Raw genomic sequence first — 12,612 nt, 5'->3', positions numbered from 1 at the left:
AAACCAGTCAGTGCAGCCAGACAGCGACTCAATCAAGCAATTGATTTCCTTCTCAATGTCTCGCTCTAATCCTCCTGCCATGTATCTCTAATGGAATTCAGAGAGGAAGGAAGGAAGAAGACATTCAAAACAACATGCTTAACAAATCCCAGAGGGCGCGCATGGTGTCCGTCTGGTTTCCATTACGACCCCATTAACCCTCGACCCTCGGGCTACACCAACCAGTCAATCACTAAGCCGGGCCAATCACTCCCTAGGGGAGAGCAGGGTATTGCGGGAAACTGGGAATGTAAATGTCCTTTCTGTCACCTTGAGGCCAGAGATCCCCGGGGGGGGGGGAAACCATCGAACAGCCAGTCTGGTCGATGGTGACCTGCTGACTATGAGGTCATCTTTAACAGCCCAAGGATGCCAGCAGATCAATTATACACTAGAACAACTCCCAGACCCAACAGCGAGACACACACACACACACACACACACACACACACACACACACACACACACACACACACACACACACACACACACACACACACACACACACACACATAACCGAGCGCAAGATTTGAGTAAGCGTGCGTGTGACCTGCTACCAACCCACCAACCCCCCAAAAAACGACTAACTAATAAACTAACTAGCCTGTCTATCTCAGATGCGTCAGTACGAAAGCGGGAAACAATAGACCTACGCCTGCATCCATCACTCTACCTGTGATCTCGTGCTATTAGACGTCCACGTGTAAGCGGTGCAGAGACGTTGAGCGCGGCGTTCACGGCCATTACAACGCATAATGGGATGAGGTGGTATTAATGGAAGCTTTCCGCGTCATTCGTTCATTTAAAGCCTTATTTAGCCTGAGAACTCATTGAGGAACACATTATCTGGTTTCAAAGCTGATACGGTACGAACCCTGGAAGCCAATTTTGAAGTTACCAACATGACTGCCAGCCAAGAACCACGCTGTAACAGCTATCCGATACACAGTCATTTGAACAAGCGTACGCTGCCTGACCTGTTTGTGCTGGGCTCTCTGCTTGGTCTCGGGGCTGTCTCCTTTTGATGACGACGACTGTTGCCGTAGCCGCGCGCCACTGCCGGGCCAGTCGGGCGATGATGACATCATGCTGCCGCTGGAGGGGCGCGGGTAGGGCCCGCTGTTGAGCAGGTTGGGAGGCGTGCGGCCCCTGGTGACGGTGGTCTGTGGAGGGGGCTGGTCTATCCTGCGCTGGGGGCCGGCGTTGTTTTGTCTGGGCATGGTGGGCTGGGCCTCTGTGAGTGACAGCTGCCTCCGCGTGCCTACAAACTCCCCCGAACGACGTGCATACTCCTCCCCGCTACTCCCCCCACCTCCTCCTCCTCCTCCGTGGTTCAGGAAGGTGTTATGCTTCCCTCCTCCTCCCAGCCCGTCCTCGTTGTTGCTATGGGAACTGTGGGAGCTGTGGCACTCGGAGCCTGAGTCGGCCATGCCTCGCGGCGACACTGGCAGCCCTACCGCCATCTGGTAGACGGGGTTCTGGAAGGACAGGGGGGCTAGAAGCTGAGCCGGCCTGCCTGGGGCGCTCTCCGACCCAGGGGTGGTGGGGATCTGGACCGGCCTCCTCAGTGTAGGACCTCCAATGATGTTACCCTGGGGGGTCCGGGCCGACCACACTCCCCCAGGAACGATGCCCTCTCCCAGTCCGTCTGAGGGGCCGCTCTCTAAGATGCGGGGGTCCTGCAGGTCCACCATGGACAGGCTTTTGCTGCCGTTGGCAATGCCCAGCTCGGGTTCATTGGACTCGGAGTAGCTAGAGCTGCGGGCCGGAGAGGGGTGGATCCCAGAATTCCTGGTGACGAAGAATAGGTCCTTGTTCTCCGGGGTCGGGGAGGGTAACCTGGTGAAGTCCACCAACCTGAGAGAGGAGAGAGGGGGGTTGAGAGGAGGAGGAGCAAGCGGTAAAAAGGAGGAATGACAAAGATAGAGAGGTTTTGACTATTCTGTAAAACAGTTGTACACTGCTGTATCTATTGACCCTTACAGACATGAAAAATGACCAGTCAAACCCTTCAGCCCACACATGAGAAACAGTTAACTTTTTATGGCTGCAGGTGCAGTATTGAGTAGCTTGGATGAAAAGGTGCCCATTGTAAATGGCCAGCTCCTCAGTCAGTTGCTAATATATGCATATTATTATTAGTATTGGATAGAAAACACTCTACAGTTTCCAAAACTGTCAACATATTGTCTGTGAGTAAAACAGAACTGATATTGCAGGCGAAACCCTGAGGAAAATCAGGCGATGAAGTGGACAGGAAACAGGAAGTGGCTTCTATTTTGAAAACTCCATGTTCCATAGCCTCCCTTTGCTGGATTTAAAGGGATATGAACCAGATTCATTTTCCTATCGCTTCCTCAAAGTGTCAACAGTCTTCAGACATAGTTTCAGGCTTTTATTTTGAAAAATGAGCCAGAACGATAACATCTCGTCAAGTGGTCACATGAATTTTGCTCGCGCAACAGAGTTTGGACAGCCATTGTTTTTCCCTCTCCTACTGTGAAAGACATTTGCGGTTGATATATTATCGATTATATATTTTAAAAACAACCTGAGGATTGATTATAAAAAACGTTTGACATGTTTCTGTGGACATTATGGAAACTATTTGGAATTTTCGTCTGCGTTGTCGTGACCGCTCTTTCCTGTGGATTTCTGAACATAATGCGCCAAACAAACGGAGGTATTTTGGATATAAAAATAATCTTTATGGAACAAAAGGAACATTTGTTGTCTAACTGGGAGTCTCGTGAGTGAACACATCCGAAGATCATCAAAGGTAAACGATTAATTTGATTGCTTTTCTGATTTTCGTGACCAAGCTACTTGATGCTAAGTGTACTTGTTTTTTGTCGAGCGATCGATAATCTTACACAAACGCTTGGATTGCTTTCACTGTAAAGCATAATTTCAAAATCTGACACGACAGGTGGATTAACAAAAGGGTAAGCTGTGTTTTCCTATATTGCACTTGTGATTTCATGAATAGAAATATTTTTTTGTAATATTTATTGAATGTAGCGCTATGCTATTCAGCAGTTGTTGATGACACTTATCCCGTTAACGGGATTGCAGCCATAACAGTGAAATCCCAATGAACACTCACCCTACACAACAGGACACATGGTATATAAACAGCAAACCAGCAGCAGGTGAGGATGTGAGTCATAGGGAGAAGTTAAGTGATCCACACTCATTCTCTCTCCCCCCCTCCCCTCCTCCTCCTCCTCCTCTCCTTTCCTCCACCACCCAGTCAGGAGCTTTATTGTCTGGAGACGATTACCTTGACAGCCACGATTTATGTCCCCATAATCTCTCTCACTTTCTCTCTCTCTGCTGCTTTCTCTCTCTCTTCTCTCTATATCCATCTCCCTCCCTGCCTCCCTCCCTGCCTCCCTCCCTCCCTGCCTCCCTCCCCGCCTCCCTCCCTCCCTCTCTGTGTGAATGGGACGTAATTAAGAAAGACTGCTAGAATGCAAGGCTTGTTCACTCCAGCCTCCATAAATCTGACTGGGGTTACAGGTTCTCTGCCAGCCTGATAAGGAGGGGACAGGACAGGGACTGTGACTGGGTCGACACACCATAGCGTGGTCTGATAAGGGGGGGGGGGGGAGTTGTGACGACGACGACAGTGGCTAATTATACCGATTGATCCTGGACCAGTGTTGAACACAATAGACAACAATGACCTTCATCTCATTCACCTAACAAAGAAATTAACTTACAAGAGATCTTCATTATCATTCTTCGTTGTTGATCTTCATTAGAGATCTTCATTACCTTTCATCTCACGTCACATTTGAAGAGCAAACCTTGACCACCTTAACCATCCTTACCCTTACCCATACCGTTTCCTTGTTCTCCCTAACCTTTACCCTACCCTCACCCTGTCCTTACCCTGAGAGGTCATTGTCGATGACCATCTTCTGCAGGCCGGTGGAGATGCTGCAGCCTGCCCCGGCGTTGGGCGGAGACCCCGTACGGTCAGAGGGGGACGGAGCGGTCGTGGTCATGGTCATACTGGAAGGGTTGGTCAGCGCTGTGTTCACCTCCCGGAGGATCCTGGGTAGAGGCCCCAGTTTGGAGGCGGAGGTCTGAGGGGCAAAAGGTTAAAAGTCAGAGATGGGCTCAGGGGTGAGGGTAGCGCAGTATAAAAGTTGAGGCCTTTAAGCGCGGATCTAAGATCCACTTCCACCTCCTGCAATCCTAATAACTAATTAGGGCGGTGGGGTGCGGAAGACATTAGACTGACAAGACTGACATTAGACCAGTGTCTAGGCTTGGGGGCAAACTTCCTCCTACTTAGGCTCACTCTGTATTAATGGCATTCTTCACGGTCTTCTACTCCACTACATGAATCCATTTTAAGCATTCATGCGGTGCTGTTGCAACTTTCATAGGCACTAAGTGAAACCTTGGATCGCAGACGAGACCGCAACTATTTTCCTCCAAAATGTCCGTCCCCGTGTCTGTATCAGTCAGTCAGCTGCTAGATGGCGTATTATTTTTCCCAATTACAGGGTGCTAATCTTCCTCTAATTATCCCCTTCAGTTTGAATAATGAATCAGAGCCGGGGAGGACTTGATGTCGAACGGAGACAGACGGGAGTTTTTTCTTTCATAAAAGGAAGTTTGTTGTTCTCTGTGAGGATGGAGCGCACACATACAAATGGAGTCTATGGGGTTTTGCCCCCCCAATGTACCTAGTAATTACAAAGCTGGGATGGCTCTCCATACGGAACCGTGGCTTATGCACTAGGTGTCCCAGCAAATCCATTTGCAAGTCAGAGCATACCAATAGTGCACTCTCATTGACAGAGAGGGATAGCACTAGTTGTATTACATAAGCAATAGTGTGCTGTACACATTGTTGAATGCTGTTAGGTAAACATGCTGATGCACCCTGTACACCATGAAATAGTGAAGGGCAGTGATAATGCACTAGGACATTTTTAAGCATGTACTTTCAAAGGACGTATTTAATTAGGGCCAGAGGTTTTTCCTGGCTACATGACCTGACCAGAGGAAAGGTCTGGGGCCTAGTTGTATAGGCTTTCACCAGGGCTCAGAGTTGTTCTTGGCCAATTCTGATCAATTCCCGTCTCCTTTCAATTCTTGAAAAACGATATACGTAAGTGTATATGACGTACGTGTATATGAACGAATGACAAAATGTCCCCTTGTATTCATTGTTGTCCTCCCCCTGGTTGTCAGCCCTACCTGGTCCATGGTAGAGACGACCTCTGACAGCAGGTTGTGCAAGGTGGACAGCTCCCGTCCCAGGTCGATGTAACCTTCGAACCCTGCTGTGTTAGAGATGGTCTCCGGGTTAGAGATCTCCAGCAGGAAGCGCTGCATGTTGGTCCACTCGTGCTCCAGGAACTGGTTCATAAAGGACATGTACTCCTCCTTACTGCCAAACCTGGGATGGAGGGAGAAAAAAAGAAAGAGAGAGAGGAGGGGGAGAGTGAGTGCCTGCGTATAGATAACAAGCTCTCTCTCTCTCTCTCTCTCTCTCTGCACACACACAAACACAGTAAAAACAGACAACGTCAACACACACACCATCAACACACACTCACTTGGTGAAGTTGGCCAGGTTCTGAGTAACCTTGGCGATGAGCGTGAGTGTGCGTGCGGTGCGGTCGTCAGGGTACTCCTGCATCAGGTTGAAGAGCGACGGTGACATAACGGCCGGACACAGGAAGCGCAGGAACAGAGACGCACTGATCAGACGCTCGCTGATGTCCGGTCGGCCCCGGCTACTGCACTCCTGTCGCCACGACGCAAACACCTCCTTCAGTTCCCGTGGAAACACACTGCCAGGGGGGGGGGGGGGGAAGTATCAACAACGTTAGGGAGGAGATACGACAGTGTACTGTTACCTGTGCTACAGTGGTTCCTAAAATGTCATGAGAGATACATGGTAGTGTATTGTGGCTGGTGTCCCAGTAGTTACCAGTAGGAGTTGATGATCTTGCAGAAGGCCAGCTCGCAGCACATCTTCAGGTTGCTCTGGTGCTCCTGCAGGTCATTGGACGAACACTTGGACGGGTCCACCTCACAGTTCTCATCTGACTCATACAGCGCCTTGATAAATTCACCTATAACACGGGGAGAGAGAGAGACAGTCAGACACTGACATTCAGTCAGTGTGGAGAGTCAACAGGGTTGGAGAGGGAGACAGGTGAGTAATGAGACACAAACATTCAATAATTCAGACACAAATATTCATTAATTCAGACACAAACATTCATTCATTCAGACAAACATTCAATAATTCAGACACAAACATTCATTAATTCAGACACAACCATTTATTAATTCAGACACAAACATTCATTAATTCAGACACAAACCTTCATTAATTCAGTCATAAACATTCATTCATTCAGTAAACAGTTTGTTGCTGGGGGTAGTTATAATGATTGACCACCAGGGGGCTGTTTTTGCTATTGACCGCTGCAATTTTTTTATTAAAGTGACACTGAATCGCTGAAAGAATTAATTAAAAACATCACACCATAACAGCATACCATAAGCAAGACATCACTTCAGACCGTCACCAACTATCCAATGGCAACAATATGTCAACCAACAATAAGAACCCCGAGTGGAGACCCAGGTCATCCCAGGTAACACGACTGATGTTCATGCGCTCAATCTTAGTCAATGCACCAGACGACGTAACAACAAGACAGACAACATTAGGACAACGCTCCATCAACGTTCCACAAACACCCCACCCCCCCCTTCCTGTCAACCTTGTCCTTCCCATGTGAAGGTTAGAGAGAGAGAGCGAGAGCGAGAGCGAGAGAGAGAGAGAGAGAGAGAGAATGTGGTAAGACTATAAAAAGAAGATCTCATCCGTAGTTTGACAGTGATCCTTATGTCACCCCTGAACCAGTCAATCTTTGGCAGCGATGAGTTGTTCCATTATTCACCTACGGTAGGCTTCAAAGCACATTATCTCCAAGGAATACACACATGGGTGATTCACTGAGGCTCCAATATATGCTTAACACTACCCCAGAAATAAAGAGACAGACACAGACAGACAGACAGACAGACAGACAGACAGACAGACAGACAGACAGACAGACACCTTTTAGATCTATACACAGAAAGGGAAATGAGAGACGGATGGAAAAAGAAAGAGCATTTGCCGGAGAGGACGTGTGCTTTTCTGCAGCTAAAACTGCTGCTGTGAGGTAAATACAGCAACATGCACCAGGCTTATCGCCGGAACCACAGCCAGACAATAACACAACACTGGACTAACCTTCTGGTAGAGAAAGGGAGAGTGAGATAGGGAAGGGGGGAAAAAAGAGAGAAAGTCCTGTGTACAGGAGGGTTGGGCCTTCTCTGCCTTAAGCCCTCCACTACAGCTCAATGACCTTTGACCTCTTCTACAGCTCAGTAAGCTCTTTACTGTGAACTAACAAAAAAATGTGGTATTTCATTACTTTAACAGAACATTTCCTAAAACTTAAAAGATGAATATATTTAATTTCAATTTTGGTAATGTTAAAGGAACGTTCTCCGACGGGTTTGACATTGAGAATGTTGTCAAATATTTCGGAGAATGTTAAGAAACATCGTTCTTCTGTGGGAGTTTCAGTACTTCAGCATAACGTTCCCTACAGGTTTCCTCGTGGTTCTATTTAAAGCCGTGTTCTCAAATTGTTCCGGAACGTTAAGAAAACTTTCAACAAAAACAACAAGGAAACTTTAGTAGCGTTCAGGGAACGTTCTAATAATATTATTTAAAAACATACATTTCGGATCTCAGAACCTGAAGAAAACGTTCCATAAAAACCACAAGAAAACTTTAGTAATGTTCAGAGAATGTTCTAAAAAATGTTATTTTAAAACATATACATTCCATTCTTCTCAGCATCAACAAGACTCTATCCCCTATCGTGTTAAGTGTGCTGAGCGCGCCTACAAATACTAACTTAAAGTGGAACTGGCAGCGTTTGAACTACTTTGCAGATATGAAACAAACAGACAATCGTAATATCAGACATAATGATCAATATAAAATATTGCTATCAGGTTGTAAATCACAGCTGGCTTGTATATTGTTTGTTGCCTCCATTTATTCGGGTTCCACTGTTTCAGTTTCAATGACTCAATATTTTGGACAAAAACTGACGAATGTAACTAAGGCTGGGAATGTCAATACAATCAAACTAGCAAGAGCATGGATCACAAATCAGTCAACATGGCTAATAGGCTAGCGCATCTATTTATTTAGCTATTTATTTAGCAAGCTAGAAACCGAGAGCCTAACGTTAGCTAGCTGCTTGGACGATGTCATGTCATTGGAGGAGTGGGTGAGTGACCGACCTTTCCTCTCAATTTTGTTTCCGGTGGAGACAGATATTTTTATTAGGCTTTATTTACTGCAGTGTCTATTAATTGTCCAAGCGCACGGCCGCTATCCCACTCTATAATGCTATAGAATTTTCACAAATAGCCTTACTCTACGTCATTCCCAAACATTCTATGAATTTATGCTTGTTTGATTCACGGTGTGAAGACTTGAAGGCAGGCATCAGAGAGATAAACAGTATTTATTTTCTCTCCTTCCCGAGGGTGGGCTGCGCTGAAGGAAAATGTCACGGTCCACAGACTGGAGCAGTCATCTCTACAGCCATCTCCTACAGCTGAATACAAAGACCATATCTACAGCCCCATCCTCCTCTTCTGTACAGCAGATCCTATCACATTCATCGTCTCCAATAGCTTTATCTCTCCTCTCCTATAACTGAAGACATAGAGAGGCTGGAGAAGACAGGAAGGCAGACATTCAGAAAAAGAGGGAGACAGACAGATATATAGATACAGACAGACAGACAGACTTACCAAGTGCGTCCTGCAGGTACTTCTGCCCCACCAGTTTGAGGTACTCCTCTATAGCCTTGGTGGCCAGCGTGTTCTCTCTGAAGATCAGGTGCTCGTTCTCCCCACACCGGTCCACCTCTGACATCATCAGGTCAGTCAGGAAGTCCTACAGCAAAACAGGAAGAGAGAACATGTTGAGATGAGACTACAACTCCCAGAAGACACTGCAACTCCTAAGCCAGCAGCATACCACCCTGCATACCACTGCTGGCTTGCTTCTGAAGCTAAGCAGCGTTGGTCCTGGTCGGTGCCTAGATGGGAGACCAGATGCTGCTGGAAGTGGTGTTGGAGGGCCAGTAGGAGGCACTCTTTCCTCTGGTCTAAAAAATATTCCAATGCCCCAGGGCAGTGATTGCCCTGTGTAGGGTGTCTTCTTTCGGATGGGACGTTAAATGGGTGTCCTGACTCTCTGAGGTCATTAAAGATCCCATGGCACTTCTCGTAAGAGTAGGGGTGTTAACCCTGGTGTCCTGGCTAAATTCCCAATCTGGTCCTCAAACCATCACCTAATAGTCAGTTTACAATTGGTTCATTTCTCCCCTGTAACTATTCCCCAGGTCATTGCTGTAAATGAGAACGTGTTCTCAGTCAACTTACCTGGTAAAATAACGGATTTTTTTAAAAACAGTTAAATCAATACTGGGCATAAATGCATAATGATTTAAGCCAGTTGCTATATTTAAAAAAAGGCTAGGCAATGTCAATGTGGATTTGGAAAGTATTCAGACCCCTTCACTTTTTCCACATTTTGTTACGTTACAGCCTTATTCTAAAATGTATTAAATCGCTTTCCCCCCTCATCAATCTACTGTATACACAGTACACCATAATGACAAAGCAAAATTCGTATTTTATAAATTTTAGCAAATGTATTAAAAATAAAAAACTGAAATATCACATTTACATAAGTATTCAGACCCTTTACTCAGTACTTTGTTGAAGCACCTTTGGCAGCGATTAAAGTCTTGAGTCTTCTTGAGTATGACCCTACAAGCTTGGCACACCTGTATTTGGAGAGTTTCTCCCATTCTTCTCTGCGAATCCTCTCAACCTCTGTCAGGTTGGATGGGGAGCATTGCTGCACAGCTATTTTCAGGTCTCTCCATAGATATTCAATCAGGTTCAAGTCCAGACTCTGGCGGGGCCACTCAAGGACATTCAGAGACTTGTCCCGAAGCCACTCCTGCGTTGTCTTGGCTGTGTGCTTAGGGTCGTTGTCCTGTTGGAAGGTAAACCTTCGCCCCAGTCTGAGGTTCTGAGGGCTCTGGAGCAGGTTTTCATCAAGGATCTCCCTGTACTTTGCTCTGTTCATCTTTCCCTCGATCCTTACTAGTCTCCCAGTCACTACTGCTGAAAAACATCCCCGCAGCATGATCCTGCCACCATCATGCTTCACCATAGGGATGGTGCCAGGTTTCCTCCAGACGTGACGCTTGGCATTCAGGCCAAAGAGTTCAATTTTGGTTTCATCAGACCAGAGAAACTTGTTTCTCATGGTCTGAGAGTCTTTAGGTGCCTTTTGGCAAACTCCAAGAGGGCTCCCATCTGCCTTTTACTGAGTAGTGGCTTTCGTCTGGCCACTCTATCATAAAGGCCTGATTGGTGGAGTTTTGCAGAGATTTCTGGAAGGTTCTTCCATCTCCACAGAGGAACTCTGGAGCTCTGTCAGAGTGACCATTGGGTTCTTGGTCACCTCCCTGAACAAAGCCCTTCTCCCCCGATTGCTCAGTTTGGCTGGGCGGCCAGCTCTAGGAAGTGTCTTGGTGGTTCCAAACTTCTTCCATTTATGAATGATGGAGGCCACTGTGTTCTTGGGGACCTTCAATGCTGCAGAAATATTTTGGTACCCTTCCCCAGATCTGTGCCTCGACACAATCCTGTCTTGGAGCTCTACAGACAATTCCTTTGACCCCATGGCTTGGTATTTGGTCTGGCATGCACTGTCAACTGTGGGACCTTATTTAGACAGGTGTGTGTGCCTTTCCAAATCATGTCCAATCAATTGAATTTACCACAGGTGGACTCCAATCAAGTTGTAGAAACAGCTCAAGGATGATCAATGGAAACAGGATGCACCTGAGCTTAATTTCAAGTCTCAGAGCAAAGGGTCTGAATACTTATGTAAATAAGGTATTTCTGTTGTTTTGTTAATTCATTTGCAAACATTTCTAAAAACCTGTTATCGCTTTGTCATTATGGGGTATTGTGTGTAGATTGATGAGGATTTTTTATTTTATTTAATCCATTTTAGAATGAGGCTGTAACGTAACAAAATGTGGAAAAATTCAAGGGGTCTGAATACTTTCCGAATGGACTGTCTTAAATAAAACAGCAATTTACTGTGTTAGTCGGACGTGTGTAGACCTATGACACAACTCATATCTTATTTGCATTGTGCAAGTAATAATACAAAATAACAATAATCATTTATTCAATTTATATAGTGCTTTTCAAAGAATCTCAAAGCGTTTCAAAGCACACAAAAAAGACAAGTAATTTATTGTCCGTTCATGGCTTGAGAGGTCATCTGAGGGAGGTGGTCAAGTGGGGAGAGAAAGTCCGTAGGCAGGCAGGAAACGCATTCTCATCAAGGCGTCTCGCGGTCTCTGGCTTTTCTGTAGTAGAACTCAGTCAGATGAAGTTGTGGCTATGCCACTGCAGTTCATGGACTCTGTAGTAAGTAGGTAGCTAGCTAACTACCTACTTCACTACCCCAAAAATTAAGCCCTCACAAGGATGATGCTATGGCAGTCACGACCTGGTGCCAGAAAGCACACAACATTTCAATAATAGTTAAAGAGCAGCCTTCTAACTCTGTCCTCCCTACGATGCTCATCGCAGCACACCACTGCCGCCTTGCTTTCGGATTCTCTCCATCCTCAACCTCCGGACGCTGGCTGGTATTCGAATCAAAACAGCTAGCCAGCTAACGTTAGCTAGCTAGCCAATTAAACAAATGACTTGCCAGCTTCAGTCTTAACGCTGTGGTGGATTCTGATTATATGAATTAGCTACATTAATTGCAGTGGCATGTATTCATGGATGCCAGGGAAGCCAGACTTCCCCAAATATTTGACCAATAAAATAAATAAATAATAATAATAAATCTTTCGTCTCTCTGTGTTTTCATAATTTCCCGTCAATTCGCTAGTGGCTGAATCTCACCGGAGAAATCATCCGAGCGAGGGAAACAACGCCCCTCTGTCTCAGTATGTGTAGCCCATGTATCGGTCTGGTGCAAAAGAGTATGACATGTTTCCACCGTAGCATTTGATTGATTGATGCCAGCAAGCATTTTGCCTCCCTTGATAAAACAATTATAAAAGAATTAGCCAATCAGCTTGAGCTGAGCTCAACTGTGGGTTGTCCTGGCACAGCAAAATGTCCCCCAAGGGAAGCCAGTTTGGATTTGGCTTCACACCAATCAAATCACATCCTAATCAAAACGTCATCCTTGTCAGACAAGTAGCTAGCTTGTAGCTGCAGTAGCTAGCTTGCTAAATCGGCCCTTTCCTAAGTCGTGGATGGAGATGTGGATTTGGACTTGTGGTTTTGACATAATGCTCTGTACAGGCCAACGATTATGATCAAACCATAAATGAATATATTGTGCCACTGGCCTGAGACAACTGAAGTTCAATATGTAGCCTGGATGTAGCCTAG

The 12,612-nt window shown here is 46.1% G+C and overlaps 1 protein-coding gene across 3 annotated transcripts in view; it reads right to left on the bottom strand.

The window, feature by feature from the left end:
* The window catches only part of LOC129863739 (disabled homolog 2-interacting protein-like), a 94,466-nt gene that overhangs the window by 16,499 nt on the left and 65,355 nt on the right, over nucleotides 1–12,612 (bottom strand). For all 3 annotated transcript variants that reach the window (XM_055935967.1, XM_055935966.1, XM_055935968.1), the window contains exons 5-10: nucleotides 8,911–9,055; nucleotides 5,999–6,143; nucleotides 5,622–5,858; nucleotides 5,260–5,461; nucleotides 3,937–4,133; nucleotides 1,017–1,896 (exon numbers count right to left, since the gene is read on the bottom strand). In XM_055935967.1, the coding sequence (XP_055791942.1) occupies nucleotides 1,017–1,896; nucleotides 3,937–4,133; nucleotides 5,260–5,461; nucleotides 5,622–5,858; nucleotides 5,999–6,143; nucleotides 8,911–9,055 (1,806 nt within the window). The remainder of the gene's footprint in view (nucleotides 1–1,016; nucleotides 1,897–3,936; nucleotides 4,134–5,259; nucleotides 5,462–5,621; nucleotides 5,859–5,998; nucleotides 6,144–8,910; nucleotides 9,056–12,612) is intronic.

This window comes from Salvelinus fontinalis, chromosome 10 (assembly GCF_029448725.1).
Source record: "Salvelinus fontinalis isolate EN_2023a chromosome 10, ASM2944872v1, whole genome shotgun sequence".
NCBI lineage: Eukaryota > Metazoa > Chordata > Actinopteri > Salmoniformes > Salmonidae > Salvelinus > Salvelinus fontinalis.
Note: the sequence above shows the minus strand (reverse complement) of the source record. Positions and strands in the feature narration are given on the sequence as shown.